The sequence below is a fragment of the Mus pahari genome, chromosome 7 (assembly GCF_900095145.1).
Source record: "Mus pahari chromosome 7, PAHARI_EIJ_v1.1, whole genome shotgun sequence".
In the NCBI taxonomy this organism is placed as follows: domain Eukaryota; kingdom Metazoa; phylum Chordata; class Mammalia; order Rodentia; family Muridae; genus Mus; species Mus pahari.
The window spans coordinates 74358688-74377418 of NC_034596.1; the positions used below are offsets into that span (position 1 = coordinate 74358688).

The 18731-nt window shown below is 44.0% G+C and overlaps 1 protein-coding gene across 2 annotated transcripts; it reads right to left on the reverse strand.

Moving 5' to 3' along the window:
* Window positions 1-250: 250 nt before the first annotated feature.
* On the reverse strand, window positions 251-14308 carry Rdh11 (retinol dehydrogenase 11). Of its 2 annotated transcripts, none has more exons than XM_021201694.1 (7): window positions 13736-14308; window positions 11029-11147; window positions 10525-10680; window positions 8450-8554; window positions 7529-7738; window positions 5619-5808; window positions 251-2148 (listed from the first exon to the last, which is right to left on the reverse strand). In XM_021201694.1, the coding sequence occupies exons 1-7, from the start codon at window positions 13798-13800 to the stop codon at window positions 2043-2045; spliced, it is 951 nt and encodes a 316-aa protein (XP_021057353.1). In that variant the 5' UTR covers window positions 13801-14308; the 3' UTR covers window positions 251-2042. The 2 variants fall into 2 exon arrangements, with proteins under 2 accessions (XP_021057353.1, XP_021057355.1); XM_021201696.2 differs by lacking the exon at window positions 13736-14308 and adding an exon at window positions 12797-12984 and having other exon boundaries at window positions 588-2148.
* Between the last annotated feature and the right edge of the window lie 4423 nt (window positions 14309-18731).

Consider the following 18731-nt stretch of genomic DNA (forward strand, 5'->3'; position numbering starts at 1 on the left):
GTACTAAAATGTCGTCATAGTACTATGACGACTCTGGGACACAGGCATCCAACAGAATAGGAAATAACTCCATAACTGTGTTTTCTTTAAACTATAATTACTTTCATTTAATGCTAAGTTATAATCTGGAATTAAAAACAAGGTAATTGAAAAGAACCTTTATTTTCATTGACAAGTGAATATAAATTAAGTAAAATATTATTTTAATTAATCACTGCATTGTCAAAAGTTTTCCAATATGCCCATAAACTAATTTTAAAATAAGTTTATTGGTCAGAACCCATAAAATTATTAATTTACAAATATTAGAAGTTAAAGATTGTGGTCCTGTCAGTCTTACATATTCAAGCTTAAAATATAATCGTCAGCTCAGGGAAATGGCAAACTCCCTTAGAACAGCATCCTCCAAACCAGTGATGGGAACATGAGGGATTCCCGACACCTTTGACTGTATAGCTTTTGATAAAAGCTCTCTGAATAAGCAGAATTTTAATAAATTGAAGCTATCTCTACTTTCTTTTGCAGTGCTGGGATGATCAAACCTAGGGGACTCACACATTTCAGGAGAGCATACCCCCTCAACATCATTTTTTTTTTTTTTTTTACAAAATTATTTGTATGTGTGCCTGCATGTATATCTGTGCACCACATTCCTGCAGGGCCTGTGGAGGTAGATGAGGCTGTCTGATCCTCTAGATCATCTATAACTGAGGTTATAGATGGTTGTGGTTGCCATGTAGTAATTGAACTAGGGTCCTCTGGAACAGCAGGCATTACTAAGCCATCCCATCTCTCCATACACACTCCTGAAATGGCCATCTTGTTAAGCTAATGTAAGCAAATGCTCTGAAAGATTATGAAGGGACTATAATTACCAATCCTTAGGATAACATTTCTGAATAGAGACTTGTTTTCACTTTTGTGCTTTGGACATTTTCCTGCCACTCTGACTGGTGACTAAGACAGTGTGTCTTTCTATAGCCTCTTCTGTTATGGTCTTAGATCCTCAGCTGATCCCTTCATTATCACGTGTTACCTCCTAGGATTTTTCTTTTAAACTTCTTCCCTGTGGCATCTGTGCTTCTCAGTGACCGATTACAACACAGATAGTGTCTCCCTCACTTTGCAACTGTACTCAAAGACTCCACAGTGATTTGTCCCATCTCTGGTAATTTGTCTACACTACAGTCTGATTAAGGACTTTTCCTTTGTGGCTACTGTGAATTTTGTGGAAACACATCGAACTGCATGAATGCACAAGACGACACACAAAATTGACACAATGACAATGAGAAAGCCTTTCCTTTTCTAGTTTCCTAAGAGAAACTAAGGCACAAAAGAAATAAAAGGCCTCCGTGGGTTTGGGGTCATTAACTGATCCCAGTGACCTATTATCTGTCACTGTTCCTTTCATTACCTCCTTACTAGGCTGAGACACAACGGGAAGATGATAGGCTTTATTTTTATCTCTGCCCTTCAAATCCCACAAATTTCTTAGAGAAGGAAGCTCTTCAGTGGTCTGGACATAGAAAAGTGTCTCAGAAGCAAAAGCTTCAGACTACCAGATTTAGTAAAAACTTTTAAGTATCCAGATGTTGGGACCACAAACCCCTGCTCTTGAGCCAGGTCACGGGACGCCTGAGGTTCAGCTGAGGTTACATGGAATTCTTCACGAAAAGGATGGTTGGTTCAGAGGAGCTCCATCTAATCCACATTGTCATGCACCAGTCTTCATAGGGCTTTCGTACTCCTGGTTAGGGGGAGTTTCCAAAGGAAAATAGGAGCTGGTAGGTCACATGAATAGGGGTAGGTCACATGAAGGTCCTCTGTCTTAGTGATACCACTAGAATGCTGGCAGGAGCAGGAACAAAATAAGTCAATACAAACTCAAGGGGTTTAGAGGAACCTGGCAGTGTACTGGGATTTAACTGGATGCCAAGCAGGAAAGACTTGAAGTTCTTTGCTCTTGAGACTCGAAGTTTGGGCCACTTTGAAGAATAATCATCATCTCCTCCAATCTTCTTTTGAGTCCAAACCACCACTTACCAATCCACTGGGAGGCCCAGCAGGTCACAGCTGACATCCCACAGCCGCCTGGCGATTATCTCATTGCGACCTTGGCAAGAGACCCGTGCCAACTGGCAGTCACTGGAAGGGAAACAGAGACTTGAAACACAGGGTCAAGGATGGCATTTTCTCTTTGCCTAATATAAAGAATATGCTAGGAAAACAATCTAGAGCTCACAGATCCCCCAGATACTTTACAGAACAATGCTATCCTATTTCTTCATTTGCTGATCCTTTTATTTGTTTGCATCTCTCTATGTAGCCCAGGCTGGCTTGAAACACTTGCTCTGTTGGCCCAGCCTGGCTTCAACATCATGATCCTTTTGTCTTGACTCCCTCCTCTCAAATGCTGGGGTTATAAGCACATGACACCACAGCCAGACTATTCTCCAGTCTTTCCCTCAAGAAAATATTTCTATCTTCTCAGTCTACTATATCTGGTCAGAATGCTTTGCTATAAAATGTGGTCTGTGTGTATATGCTTAGCTATATCAGTGTCGCCCAGATACCTGTACAAGTCCCTTTACTTCAAATGAGGTTCAAGGCTTTGGACAGTGACCTGTGGCTAATATCCTGCTGTTCACATTGACTGCAGAAGGCATTGTTACATGAGTGAAGAAGGATGGGGAGCTACCTCAGTGGTTGAGTACTAACTGCCTGGCCCACTTAAAGTCCTAGCACATGGGGACACAGTGAGAAAAGGCAAGGAAGAACAAAAAATGTAAAAGTGAGAATGAGGGAAATCACTTTTTCATACCAAACCCACTCAGTAATAATGGCAACACTATTCCACGAGCTTGATGATTTTCATTCTCCACACTGTTGTGATGGGGACACATTCGAGACACAGAGGGGTATGCTCAGAATCTTTCTCTACATTGCCACAACTCTGCAGGACAGGCATCCAAGCTCTGTACCACCTAGAAAATTCTTTCAAGGACAGTTCTTTTATTCATTTTATACCCTCTGCATCTAGTATATTTTGTGCATGAAAGAAAGAAAGAAAGAAAGAAAGAAAGAAAGAAAGAAAGAAAGAAAGAAAGAAAGAAGGAAGGAAGGAAGGAAGGAAGGAAGGAAGGAAGGAAAGAAAGAAAGAAAGAAAGAAAGAAAGAAAGAAAGAAAGAAAGAAAGAAAGAAAGAAAGAAAGAAGATCTGAGGCCAGTGTGGTGGCGCACACCTTTCATCCCAGCACCCTGAGATGCAGAAGCAGGTGAATCTCTGTTTGAGGTCAACTTAGTCTACAGAGCAAGTTCTAGGACAGCGAAGGCCTAGTAAGACCTTGACTCAAAAGAAGAAAAAAATAAAAAACAGTCATTCCAGCACACAGTTATGTGTCTAGTGTACGGTGCTTTTATACTTTATGTAGTTCTTGAGGTTCAGATCGTTATTTCCAACTATTTGCTACAAAATTATAATTGAATGCATGCAGATGTCACATACTAGACAAATACATAGTCTTAGGTAGACAACTGTCACTTCAACTGAATATCTGTTTAATTTTTATTTTTTGGCAATAGCAAACTTACCCTCCCAATCAACTTGTCCTCTTTGAAGAGTGGATAGGAAACAATGGAACTAAGCAAGGTTCAAGACAGTTGGTGTCCCCACATTCCCAAAGCAGTTCCCCTCGAGGTATGACAGACATCTGACTGGCCGCTGACATTCCCAGTCTGCACTAACACTGCAGTACACTTCCCTCATGCTTGTTTGCCAGACTTCATGCCCACTGCTTTGGAATTCAAGGTTCTTAAGTTGCATGCATTCTTTCCCCATTCTGCATCTCCCTTCCCGTTCTCATCAACCTCCTGGTTCCACAGATATGAAACTGGGTTACCAAATCCTCTTTCAGCCCCACACTCAACTTGGCATCTACTAAGAAGTCAGGTAGGCCTTGCTCATGGAAGCTGCCTTTTCATTCCAGTCGTCATTGCTTGAAACCAGGAACTTACAGGGTTACTTATTCAATCATTTTTTTAAAAAGCTTTTTTTTTCTTTTTTGTTTCCCAAAGCGCTGCACTAACTCCTATGGCTCCTCCACCAGGCTGGCATTATTAACCCTTTGTCATCTGTTTATTCATCTTCTTTCCAATCTAGCACTACCCACGGTCTTGTCTATAAAATACCAACAATATCTGGAAGGTGGGGGTAAAATATAAGTTGAAATTATGTGACACATGATTTTCTTTATAAAAATATGGTGACAGGCTTGAGGATGGGAATGGGACATGTTTGGCCATGAGTTATGGCAGCTTAAGGTGGATAGTGGGTGAATATGGGGTTAATATGCTATTTATTCTACAATAAAAATTGAGGCAGAGGCAGGCAGATTGTGAGTTTGGGATCAATTTGGGCTATGCAGCAAGACCATGTCTCAAAAAAGAAATATGTAAGTAGATAACAGGGCAGGGAGATTAGCTTAGTGGGTAAAGGGCATGCTTTGCAAACATGAGGATGCATGTTTGCCAGAAAAGAAGCCAGATGTGGTGGCACAAACCTGTAATCCAAGGGCAGGGGACGGAGACGGGTGGGCTTCTACAACACACTGGCCAGGGAGTCTAGCTTTCTTGGCATGTCTCAAGCCAAAGAGAAATCTTGTCGTTCTCTGTGTCCTACCCCCTTCAAAAGGTGGATGGTGCCTGAAGCTGTCCTCTGGCTTCCCCGTGGACAGACACCCATGCAAGCCTTCATGCATACAAACATGCATACAACACACCCCAAAAAACAAAACTTAGGCAGGGAATGTGACAGTGATAGAACATTTGCCTCAAGAGGCCCCAGGGTCCATCCCCAGCACTGAGAAAATAATAAAATAAAATACAAGGGGCCTGACTTGTTCTATTTCAATTGTGAAGATGAGAGAGAAATACAGATTAAAAACAAAATAGAGGGGATGGAGAGATGGCTCAGCCGTTAAGAACACTGGCTGCTCTTCTAGAGTCCTGAGTTCAATTCCTAGCACCTACAGGGACCCAATGCCTTCTTCTGGTTTGTCTGAAGGCAGCTACAGTGCACTCAAATACATAAAATAAATAATTCTTTTTTAAAAAAAAGTTGGGGTACAAAAAGGGAAGAAAACAGGACTGACAGAGAGAGAACAAAAGCTGAAAAAAACATAATTATTACTATAAAAGATGGTATAAAAATAAAATCAAAGCTAGCAGTTAATAAAAAAAAGTGTGAACAGGCAAATTCTTTTATTAAACAACAAAAGCTATTTTAGGAAATATACCTTAAAAAATTTTAATCTATTGTTATTAGTTTATATGTATGAGTATTTATGTGCATGTATGTCTATGGACCATGTACATGCCCGGTACCCACAGTGGCCAGAGGGGATGTCAGATTCCCTGGAACTAGAGTTACACACAATTGTAGCTGGGTGCTAAGAATGGAACCCAGGCCCTCTGGAAGAGCAGCCTGTGCTATCCCAGCCATCTCTCCGACTCTGGGAAATACACATTTTATAAAAACGCATATACCAGACCAAACAAACCCCAAGTTATTTCCCAGAAGCAGTATCAACTCCATTTCAAAGACAGACACCCTCATACCTGAAATGGCTGCCACTTAGGCTCTCAAGACCTTCTGTTAGGGCACAGTGCAGGCTGGTCTGAGCTCCCTCTTGAGGGGTCTTGATGAAAACGAAGAAAAGTTGCCAAAGCCATCTCATAATAGAGGAGTGTCGCGTCAATTCAGAATGGACTGTGCCAGGGTGTACAGAATATGTTGTCACTCTAGAGCCTGGGGCAGGCAGGGGACATGTCAAGAAGGAAGACAAGATTTGATTTAACAACTAGACAAAGAGAGCAAAGCATGTGAAGACACTTATGACTCCCACAGACGATCTCTGCTCCTGGTGACATCACACGAACCTACTCACTGTAGTTTATACACACTGCAGACTCAGGAACTAGGCTCCTAAGAGACAGGCTTGCCGCTGAACTAGGGTAGGAGAGCCACGTCCCAGCCTCTCAGCAGCTCTTTGCACTGTTGGCCATCCTCATCCCTCCCTCTCAGGCTTCTTTTCCACTGCCTTCCATGACCCCATGCCTCTTCCAATGTTCTTAAATCTCCGGGTGCTGTGACTCGTTTCCTTAGTCATCACTTTCTACCCAGATACCAAACCTCAGAATTCTCACAGCTCATTCAACTCCCACCATACTATTTTGTTTGGAGTTTTTTCTTCTTTCTTTCTTTCTTTCTTTCTTTCTTTCTTTCTTTCTTTCTTTCTTTCTTTCTTTCTTTCTTTCTTTCTTTCTTTCTTGTGTGTGTGTTTTGGTATTTTTTGTTTTGGTTTTTTTTTTTGTTGTTTTTTTTTTTTTTTTTGAGATAGGGGTTCTCTGTGTGGCCTTGGTTGTCCTGGAACTGGCTCTGTAGACCAAGCTGGCCTGGAACTCACAAGAGATCTGAATGCCTCTGCTTCCCAAGTGCTGGGACTAATGTGTGTATCAATACTATGTGTGTCTTTGTGTATGTATGCCATGTGTGGAGTCCATGCAGAGGCCAGAAGATCCCCTAGAGCTGGAGTTATGGGCAACTGCTCCTTTGAATAGCAGTTAACACATTTCATGGAAAAATCACAGAGATCTTATTAGAGTTGTAGATCCATCTATGATGAATACACAGAAGCAAATGCATAGGAAGGTGACTGGCAGCTGATGACAGTGGTAATGGATGGGGGATTTCCTTTTCCCCTTCCCTTCTCCCTCTTGCTCCAGCCCCAGCTCGCTCCAGGCTCAGGATGGGGGCTTAACAGAGGCTTTCTGTCTTTAGTTCTGTGTGCTTCTAAACTATTTGAATGTCATAAAATGAATGTGACATACAACTAGAGTAACTTCACGTGCCGGCTGTACAAACACTTGTTAACTTCTCTTTCCCTCAGAGCTGTAAAGCAAATCAAAAAGTACCTGAACCTGCCTCATCCTGTACTTTTCATCCCCAGACCCTAAGTAGGACATGGAATGCATGTCTGTGGGACGGATGATCTATCTTCCTGAACATCAGGGTTCCTGTATTATACACACCACTATTTCCCACTTAATGAACCCAACTGCCAGGGTTCCCTTACTGTTTTTCCTAACTCTCACAATGGATGTATCTCTCTACCTCTGTATCATCTTAGCTTCTTCACCTGCCCTTTGGTAATTCTTACAACATTTTCTCCTTAACTGTCCTGAACCGATAAGGGATACCTTGCCCTAGCACACACTGGACACCGGGTCTGAGCGGACCACTGGCTTCCTCCTTCTCATCGCACACCTTCTGTAGCTGTCCACGTGGTTTGATCGCCCTGTTTCAACAGTGGGGCTCTAGCTCCTGACTCCTTGAGCTTCGGTTCTGTCTGGCTTAACTCCTAAGCACTGCCTGCCCTAGATTCCCTTTCTCTTTGTTAGCACTCCCGTCCTGTGGCTTTCTGCTATTCTTACTGCCTCCTGTCTCCACACTGCTCACGCCCACTCACCTTTCAGCCTCCTGGCCAGTTCCTTAGTGAAGAGAATGTTGGCGAGTTTGCTGTGGCAGTAAGCAAGACCTGCACTGTAGAACTTCTCGCCCTGCAGGTTATGGAAGTGGATCCTGCCCAGATGGTGTCCCAAAGAAGACAAGTTGACTATCCTTGATGGGGCCGACTCCTTCAGCTTTTCTAGCAGCAAATGGGTCAAGAGGAAGTGACCTGTTGAGAGAAAGTGGGATTATCAGGGTTGTTTAGCACCCATGTGGGGATAAGAAGCATTGTGATAAGCAGAGATCACCTCTGGGAGGGAGGGAGAGTGAGGTGGTACTCGGGGATGAGGCCCGCCCCAGCAACTTCTCATTATGAGTTAGAGAACAGGTTCAGAGGGGATTTTAGGAACTAGGAGCAGCCAAAGATAGGAGACGTCCTTATACAAGACATGTTTGTGCTAAGGATATGAACCCTGTTTTAATTCAGCAGAGGTTACCGTCACTGTTTAAGAGCAAACAGTGGCACACACGTGTAATCTTAGCACTCAGGAGGCTGAGGCAAGAAAATCACGAGTTGGAGGTAGACTAAGAAAGACCTTAACCCACAAAGGAACATGGAGAACATGTGGCCTCTACCTGTTGCTAACTATAAAGATCGATTGTTAAGACTAGCGCTCGCTCTCTCTCTCTCTCTCTCTCTCTCTCTCTCTCTCTCTGTGTGTGTGTGTGTGTGTGTGTGTGTGTGTGTGTGCGCACACAGAACCTGAAACAAGCCTCAGGATTAGCCCTCATCTTTCAGGCAGTTCTCAACTATTTACTATGCATGCATGGTTGATGATAGCCCCGAGTCCCAATGATGCCACAGATAAGGCTCGACCTGACGCCTGAATTCTCTGAGTTCTAGGTTCCCCATGGCTTTGGTTGGAGACAGACTTCTCACCCAGGTGGTTGACTCCAATGTGCATCTCAAAGCCGTCTGCAGTCTTCGAGTAGGGGCACATCATCACGCCCGCATTGTTGATTAGAAGGTGCAGGTGCTTTTCCTCTGTAGGAAGAGAAAACAGCCATGGCGTTCACATCTCAGACATCCTCCTCACAGCCCAGGCTCCCAAGTGGGGATGGAAACAGGGGTGTGAGGCTGCACTCTCTGCTCTTATTCCCTCCAGTGACTTCGTATTGTTTGTTTTTATTTTAAGACTAGGGCTAATCCACACACCTTGACAGGGCAAAATTCCATTTTACATCACAGACTATCATGTCCAGGCTCCCCAAAGCACCTTACTCGGCGTTTTGGAGAAGTGTTCCATCTACCTCTCCCAACAGAAAGACTTTCCAAGCTGAATGGAAAGACTTAGAGGCTAGCAGGGGTGGAGGGGTGAGGATGGGGTGCTCCGTGAACACCCATACTTGTGGGACTCAGGCCCTCAAGGAAACCTGCCACATCTCTCTCTCAGTTTATTTCCTTGTGTGATTTATAATTTATGACTGTAAACTTTTTTTTTAAAGATTTTTTTTTTATATGAGTACACTGCAGCTGTCTTCAGACACACCAGAAGAGTGCATTAGATTCCATTAAAGATGGTAGTGAGACACCATGTGGTTGCTGGGAATTGAACTCAGGACCTCTGGAAGAGCAGTTAGTGCTCTTAACCGCTGAGCCATCTCTCCAGCCCGACTGTAAACTCTTAAGAGTGGAAGATGTTTTTCTCAAGAAGTCTAGATCCCTGGGTGATGGGGGTGAGGCATACCTACTTATAGGGAGATCCCACAGCTTTCTATAAAATGTTATTGCATTTATTTATTTGAGAGAGAAAGACAGAAAATACATTGCATGGAGTATGTGCAGGTCAGAGGACAACTCGTGTGAGTTAGTTCTCCTTCTGCCAGGTGGGTCCTAAAAAATTGAACTCTGGTTGCTTGGCAGCAAGCACCTTTACCTGCTGGCCCCACAGGTCTTTTTAAATTAAGTTCCTACATCACTTAGTAGAATGATTTCATGATATCTGCCTGGGTTCTAATTAATTCAAATCAACTCCCCCCCCTTTCTTTCTCTACCCAGATCCTAAGAATGTGGCTTGAATGAGACGTTCCCCATGAATCTCAAACATTTAAATACTTGGTTCCTAGTTGGTAGCTGTTTGGAGAGAATTGGGTAGTGTGACCTTGCTAGAGGAAGCATGTCTCTGGGGACTGGTTTTGAGGTTTCAAAGGATTCATTGCCTTCCCAGTACGCTCTCTGTATCTTGCTTGCTGTTGTAGATGTGAGCTCTCAGCTGTTCCTGCTGCCACTCCTCAGTCTGCCATCATGGACTCTACCCTTCTGGAACTGTATTATCACAGCAAAGGAAAAGTAGGCAATAGACCCAGAGCTAGTAAGCTGCTGTGCTCTGTCCAAGATGGCCAGGGCTTTGTTCTTCTTCTTAGTACATAGACTGTGCACCAAATGGCTCTCTTATGAATCTCAACCTTCTATATAGCTCCAGCTCTCAAGAACCTAGTGCCTCCTCAGCTTCCTATCCTAGAATGGATGACTGTGATATACCCTACAAAGCCCCTACTGAGCTCTGATGTTTCTGCTAGTTTCAGCTTTAGCTCTTGCTCACTGCTATAATTTTGGGGCTGGAGGAACTCTTTGGGAAGGATTCGGAAGTGTGGTCTTGTCGGAGAAGGTATGTTTTTCGGGGTGAGCTATGAGATTTCAAAAGCGCGCACCATTCCCAATTAGCTACTTCTTTCTGCCTCTTGGTTACAGATCCAGATAGGACTGCTTGACGGCCATGTCTGCCTACCTGCTGCCATGCTCCTTGCTCGCTATGACAGTCATGGACTCTAGCCTTCTGGAACTGGGAACCCCAAGTTGAACACTTTCTTTTATATATTGCCTTGTTCACGGTGTCTCAGCATGGCAATAGTAAAGGAACTAAAACAGGCTCTCTTTTCATTTCTGCATCCTGAAGATGTTCCTTTGACATAAATCATACCCCAATGATTATAATATAGTCTCTCACCACTTACCAGCTAAGAAGTCTCTGGCAAAGGCTCGAATAGACTTGGTATCAGCTAGGTCCAGTTTCCGTACGAAGACCTGACTGTTCCCTGTGACGGCTTGGATCTCATGAGCCGCCACTTCCCCCTTTTCCACATCCCGACAAGCTAAATACACACGGGCTCCTGTCAACCAAACGAAGGAAAAAACCAGTCAGCTCTGGTTTCAAGTGGTTTGAAAGACTGAATGCAGATGCTAAGTGCTCCTGACATTTTACAAAATCGGAATTTTTATCCCTTACTTCACGACCATGGTATCTGAAGCAAATTAGCAATGAAAGAAAAAAAAAATCAAAATGGTATTTGCTATTTTTTAAAGTTTTATTAAGTGTCCATTATATGTAGAACATCATACTAGATTCAGATAACAGTAAATTAATAAGGTACTTGGAGTATTCTTACATTCCAAACCTGGAAGACCATCACTGTGAGGGGTAAAATATTAGCACAGGTAAGTTGGGAATGTGCACTTGCCTCTTTGGGCCAGGTCTTTAGCTGTCTCCTTCCCAATGCCTGTGTTAGCACCGGTAATTATGACTACCTTCCCGGGAAGCTGGACATTGGATGTGCACACCCCATTGGACAGCATTTTCCTAGAGACACAAGAAAACATATCAACCCTTCATTATCCATTCCTGCCAAGGACTCCTGAAGCTACACTCTTCTTCCAGTTCCAGGACTGAGTTTGCATTTATGGCTTCCAATGTTACTCTTTTATAAGGTTAAGTTTTTAAAAAGGCAAGGGCAGCAGGATGCCTTAGCATTTCGGCATGCTTGCCCCTAAGCCTGCTGACATCAGTACAGTCTCCAGGATCTATATGATAGAAAGTGAGGTTTGACTCCTCAAAGTTATCCTCTGACTTCCACATGCACGCCACGCCATAGTACACACATGTGTACCCACACCACCATATAATAACACACAGAACACACAGTTAATAAATGTTAGAAAGTAAGAAAAAAAGAAAGAAGACAGCTTTCTGCTCTTAGGCCAGGTATATGCCACTCAGGAGATAGATGAGTTGGAGGCCAGCCTGGGTTACAACTGTCTCAAAAAGGAAAACAAAAATTTTATGTTCTTGTTTAAGGACAGAAAGTGATAGCATTTTAAAGACAAAAGTTAGATCTGGCTGGGTATGGTGGCCCATGCACTCGAGAAGCAGTGGCAGGCAGATTTCTGAGTTCAAGGCCAGCTGGGTCTAAAATAGTGAGTTCCAGGACAGCCAGGGTGATATAGAGAGATGCATTCTCAAATAACTGAAACAAAGTTATACCTGCTCCCCAAAGCACACGACCTAGATAAGTGTTTGATTGGTCAGACACCTGACTTCAGTTCAGAGTTTCCAATCAGGCATGTTTGGCTTAGGAAATCATAAGACTCAACCAAACAGAAGAAAAGTGGCCTTTATAAGCCAATCTGTGACAAACAGCATCTTATAATCTTAAGAAGGGTTAATCCAATTCAAAGAATAGAAATCATAAGCTTATGGATCTAGGTCAAAAATAAGAAAAAGAAAACCACATATTCACACATTAAAAAAAAAACAACAACATTTAAGAATGAGACAAGGGTTAGGAATGTAACAGGGTAAGCATACATAGTTTACCCAGATGCCAAGCCCTGGGTTTGACCACTACCATCACACATTACTATCAGAATAACAACAACAACAACAGAGCAGAGTTCCAGCAGAGAGTGAGGATCCATATCTCGTTTGTCTAGGTGGAGTCCTTGCTCCTGTGCTGTAGGCTCTGCTGGCCTTTCCAAATGGATGGAGCACAAACACAACCCTGTTTTCCCTCCTCTCTTCTCCTCAGTTTTAGGACTAAAAGGATCTGTCGACTCAGAAGTTCGTTCCACTAAACTTGTCATCTGCAAGCAGTCACTACTTAAGACTAAACTAACGTGTGGTACCCAAAGGAACCTCTCTCCTCAGGGATCAAGGCTCCTGGCTCCTCTGTGTCTCACAGCCCTTCAGACTGAACTTCAACACTGACAAATCCTGGGGACCAGGAATTGGCCCTTCTTCCTCCTTCCTCTGTCATCATCGAAAACAAGATAATCAACTTTGAAAGCGCAGCTCTGGCCCCACTCTCCCATGCTGGCTCCAACGGGGATAGTAGAGTCCTTTGAGTGCTCTCTTCTAAGACACATTTCACTGGATGTAGCTCCGGTTCAAGTTCTGTTGAGATTCTATAAGGATATGAAGATCTTGTGGTAGAAAGAAACCCAAGTTTTTACCTGAGTACAAGGCCCATGTGTGCCTACTTATAGGAGCTGTAAGTATTCAGAGAGGAGAAAGAAAAAATGCAAGTAGCCACCAGAGAGAGAAGGAAAAGCAAAAAGAGTGGGAAGCAGATCTTGGAAGAAAAAATGTTGGTCATAGTAAGAAAAGACAGTGGGATGGCAAAGCCTTAGCTCCAATAGGAACTATGGCCACGCCCAGAAAGAAGGGGACGTTTCTTACTGGTCCACCGTCACTCCTGGTGACTCACTCAGAACCAATCGGTGGACTGCCCCTTGTGGTAGCCTGCCACTGATTCTCAGGTGATTACACCTCCAGGTTTGGGCTGACCTGACACCGAATTAAGAAACCATTCCACCTTCTTTGACCACGTGGTTCTTCTCCTGACTCTAGTATTCTAATTAGGGCAAACAAACACATGCTCCTACTCCGAAGGACAATGAATCTTCCCCTTCAATTGTCACAAACACCTGCACAAGTGAATAACGGCAACAAGAAAGCATGCCCCAGATAACACTGGCATTGGGTTCAGAGAGCAAAAAGTGCAGTCCTCCTGTAGGACGTCAAGGGCTGGAGGCAAGTAGCTAGACAAAGTCTGGTTCAAAGCTTGGGAGTGGAGAAAACAGTTAGAATCTAAAGCCCGCCATACTCACCGGCTTCCAGAAGCCAGAAAGCAGACAGTACTAGAGGAAATAAGGTAGGCCAGAAAGAGCAAAACAGGATGATGGAGACCCGGAGCGCTTTTACGACCACCTGGGGTTTGGCGTCTGGCCGTGCTCACGTCCTGCAGTCCAGTAAACTCCAGATCTTTGCTATCTTAAAGGACTCCTCAGTCCTTTCCTAGTCTTGCTTTACCGGGGCTAGGGAGAGGGCTTCAGTAAGGATTTTTGTCTTCTCTAAAAGACCTGGCAAGAAAAGGCAACATTCGCACAGACCTGATTTTTGGCGTGACCAAGTACAGGATGAAGGGAAGAGAGAGCAGAAGCAGGAATCCAAACATCTCAGCACCACCGAAGCGCAGTTGAAGTTGATGCTCCAAAGAGAACAGCGGGACTTATGGCTTCTGATCCTAGACACACCCCGGTTCAACTGCAACCGCCAGAGAGCAAAGCCTTCTGGGAAATGTAGTCCTGGATTTGGCGGCCGCCTGGCGGTGATATATTCAGAGTGATGCTTCCAATCACTATGAAGAGTTGAGTAACACAACCCTGGAGCAATGGTCTTCAATGGTCCAGGGCCTAGGCCCTGTGGGATCATTGAGCCAGCCCTTCTACAACCCTCTGGCCACTAATTGACTCTTTGGAAGTCTCGCGAGTTTGCTGACTCCTGGAGCCCAAGTCCAGTGTTTGGTTCAATTTTCCCCAATCATTATTAGGAAATTACATTTTGTCTGGGAGACAGCGTCTGGAAAGTATTCTGAGGTTAATTACACAGGACAGGAGCTGTTAGTCCGACAGTTGGTGTGGTGGAAGATGTCCTTCCTCAGAGACTGACTTCCTTTGCCCTATGTGGCAAAGTAAGTTAAGACCTCCCCTAGAGAGTCACTGTTGTGTGTACTTCGAACTATGATAGTATGCTTCATAATTTCCCAAATACTTGGTTGTTATTTGATAATAAAATAGTTTCTTGGATGACTTCAAGGAAACAATGAATTTCTCAGATTGGCACAGCTGGTTTTATCACTTTGTCAAAGAGTTTAATCCTGTCTTGAACTAAGGCCAGGAACATTTCTCTGGGAACAGGCAAATTCCCTGTTCAAACTTTTCTTTCCTTTGAGGTGTACCTCATGGGGATAAGGTCATTGTCTGTGGTTTCCCACCTACACTATTAGTTTCTGGTTCATTTGCATAATTAATTTCTATTCATTGGAAGACACCTGTTCCACAGTCAATTTGGAACTATATATTGTATAGCACCTGGGAAGAAGACATATTCTTACAGATTTAGCATTGGGTTATCTAGTAATCATCAGCATTTAACCCTTTCTTGGTGTCTAGTACTTAGAGAGCAGCTCACAGCTCAAAAAACGTCTTTTATGTATTCTATTTCTTATTCATTTTATAAATATTTAACAGTATTTCTACCGTAAACTGGTGTAGTCTCTGAGAGGTGACACAGACAGCTGTGAGGTACTGCTTCAGGAGCCGTCAAAGCTGCAGCTTCTCCTTCCTGCTTCAACCTTCAGCCTTCCTGGGACAACTCTTTGGTGGTCAGTGAGAAAGAAAAGAGAAAAGGGGTGGTGGGGAAGAATTATAAAGACACATGCACATTCACACATTTGGCAGATGGAGCAAGGCTCCAACCATTTTTCATATATACATACATACATACACATACATACATACATATACATACATATATACAGACAGACATATACTTACATACATATACACATATATACATACAGGCAGGCCCACCCCCAGATAACTTTCTAGTAGCATATTGATGACTTGCTCATAGCTACCCCAGATGAAGAAACTTGCTGTTTGGCAACTTATGCCTTGCTCAGAGAGTTAGACCAGATGAGATATCAAATGTCTGTGAGGAAGGTACAGATCTGCCAAAATTATGTAACATACCTTGGGGAAAAACCAAGGGGGGAGGGGGAGAGGGACGGGCAACATCTGCTATCCCAGGCTAGAAAAGAAACGATTCTCAACATTTCAGTCCCCAAGACCTGGTATCAAATTTATGAGTTCCTGTGTTCTATAGGATTCTGCAAGTCTCTGGGTACCAGGATTCACAGAGATTGCAAAGCCTTTCTACAAGGCCACTAGGAGGCAGGAGAGTGCCTTAAACTGGACTCCCCAGATGGACAAAGCTTTTCAGTCTCAAGGAAAGAACTACTTGAGGCCCCAGCACTTGCCCTGCCAGACATCTATGAGTCTTTCAACTTGTATGTAGATGAAAACAAAGGCATAGCCAAAGGGTACTGACTCAGACCCTGGGTCCTTGGAAGAGACCAGTGGCCTGTCTGTCTAAGAAATTGGACCCTGTCTCATGAGGGTTGGCCAGCTTACCTACGTATAGTGGCAGCTGCTGCTTTGCTGGTCAAGGACACAGATAAAATCACCTTGGGACAAGATCTGACTATAACTACCCCTCTTGCCATCAAGGGAGTACTCAACACCTCACCCTATCCCTGAACGCTGGACATCTAATGCCCAGCTGGTACATTATTAGTTCCTGCTCAGGAACGCGGCCCACATTAAATACCACCCTGCCACTGCCTTAAGCCTGGTTACTCTGGACCTGGACCTGGACCTGGACATTAAGCATGACTGCTCGATAATGCTGAGCCATGTCCAGAACCTGAGGCCAGACCTGACAGACATAACTAGGCTGGACAGGGAAATGATCTACTTCACAGAGAGGAACAGCTTCAGACAAGGCTGAATCAGGTATGCAGGTGCAGAGGTGGTGGCTCCTGACTCTGTAGTGTGGGCCAATTTAGCCTTACCACCTGGGACTTTGCCTCAAAACACTGAACTAATTGCCTTGACTTAGGCCCTAAAACTGGTAAAGGGCAAAATTGCTAACATCTATACAGACAACAGATATGCCTTCATGACAGCACATGTTCGTGGACTCATACATAAAGAAAGGGAGATGTCACGGTGCCGGGGGGGGGGGAAGACTATCAAAAGTAAGAATGAGATTAGAAGCACTATGGCTGCTCCTTAAGGTAGCCATCATCCACCGAACATCAAAAGGGCATGGACAAGAGGGCAAGAGGAAACAGGCTAGCTGGTAAGGCTGCAAAAGAGGCTGTGTTTCATTCCACAGCTGAAGCCATGATAGCTTTAGGCCCTAGAGCTTCCCCCAATCCTATATTAAAGCCCAGAGGACAAAAAGGATCAAATAAAGTGTCAAGGATTCTATCAAAAAGATGGATGGCTCCACACCCCAGACAGCTATGTAATCCTTCCCTCAGAATTTGCTAGACAGCTTATACATCAGATTCATCAGAATACCTGCCTGGGCCACAGGAAACTCAAAGAGCTATGAAGGAACACCAAATATAAAAATTTCCATGTGGGGTCCTTAGTAGATGAGGTCATTCCCACTACCCTGCCTGCAAGGCAGTAAATCCTCTGTATACAAGACAAGGAAACCCAGGAACTAGGCCAGAGGCTAAGCACAAACTGGGAAATAGACTACACTGAGATCAAGCTCAGCCTGTACGGTTATAGATACCTCCTCATCCTTGTAGGTACCTCTTCAGGCTGGGTAGAAGTGTTCCCCACCAAGAGAGAGACCACCACTACAGTAGCCAAGAATCTGCTGGAGGATATCATGCCCAGGTATGGACTCCCCTCACTCTTGGGACTAGCCTTGATCTTTCAGGTAACAGTCACTTGTTAAGATATTGGGGACAAACTGGGAACTACATTGTGCTCATTGTCCCCAGAGTTCAGAACAAATAGAAAGGATGAATCGGTCCTTAAAGGAGACCTTAACCAAACACTCAGGGTACAGGGCTGAGGACCTTGGGGGCAAGAAGGAGAGCCTAAAATGACATTAGCCTGTAGAGGGTGGGTCTAGTGCTAAGGTCCTTTCCCCCAATTGGTTTGGGATCAGTCAATAAAGATGCCAGGGGCTAATTGCTGGACTGAAGAAAAAAGGCAGGATTTCTGGGTCCCTGGAGGCAGGTTAAGATGCACAGAGGAGGAAGAGAGAATTTCGCCATTCTTTGGAGGGAGACAAGGTGACCAGCCATGTGAGATCACTTCTCCAGGCGGGAGATTAGAAACACAAGTAGACCTGAGGGCAGTTTTGAGTTGCTGAACAAGGAGAAGGTAACTGAGCCACTAAAGTTGAGGGCAGATTTAAGGTGCTGAGATAAGAATATTGGTACACTAGCCACGGGAGATAAGTGCCCAGCAATTGAGCTGATAAAGCAGGTTGAAAAATAAGCTTGTGTGTGTGTGTGTGTGTGTGTGTGTGTGTGTGTGTGTGTGTGTCTTTCATCTGTGGATCCAAGGGAACCGACTGGTTGCATGGTCCACCCAGAGCTTAAAGTGGGGTAGTAAAATCTACATACTACATTAGCCCATGTTTATATAGGGTTTATTATGTGCCAGATAATAGCCAAACACTTTCTATTCTCCCTCCCTCTTCTCCCCAACATTCCATTGCTAAATTGCCCAAGCTGCTTGGTTGGAGCCTCTGGTGGCTCGCTGTACCCCCATGGTCCTGTAAACTCCCCTACTCTTCCTCTCTCTCTAACCTGCCAGCTCACAAAGCCTCCGAACAAAGAGAAGGCACTGAAAGCCCAGATCCGCACTCCTGAGAGCTGTCGCAACCACCTCCCCTGACATTGCCGGTCACCCAAATTCCCACCTATGTGACCCATACTTGGGCACAAATCCAGCTTGTGGCTGACGTCATTTTCCTTCACCTTCAATCCATAACTTGGGCACTACTTCTCTGGCATTGTTCTCGGAGACTGTTGCCATATAAAACTCCTGGTGCTCAAGAGGTCAAATGAGACCACTGGCTCCCCTGGAACTGGAATTGCTGAGGGTCATGGGCCACCATGTGGATGCTGAGAACTAAACCCAGGTCCTGTGCAAAAGCAACAAATGCTCATAGCCACTGAACCATTTCTTCAGCTCTAATTCTTTTCATTCTTATTAAGCGTGAAGCCGATACTATAATTTTTTTTCCTATTTTACCAGCAAGGCAACTGAAGCTCAGCTGAGACATTAAGTTATTTAGTCAAAGAATGATTAGCAGAGCTTGAGTTCAGACTTCTGCAGAGGATGTCTTGGGCTTACATCCTTAACATTAAACCATACTGCCAAAAGATGAATCGGGAAGCTTTCTCCCCATTCATATACATAATTTTCATATCCATGTAACATTAGCATATAATTTTAGGTGACTTGATATCCTTATATGTAAGACCTAAAAACTATTTTTTTTTTT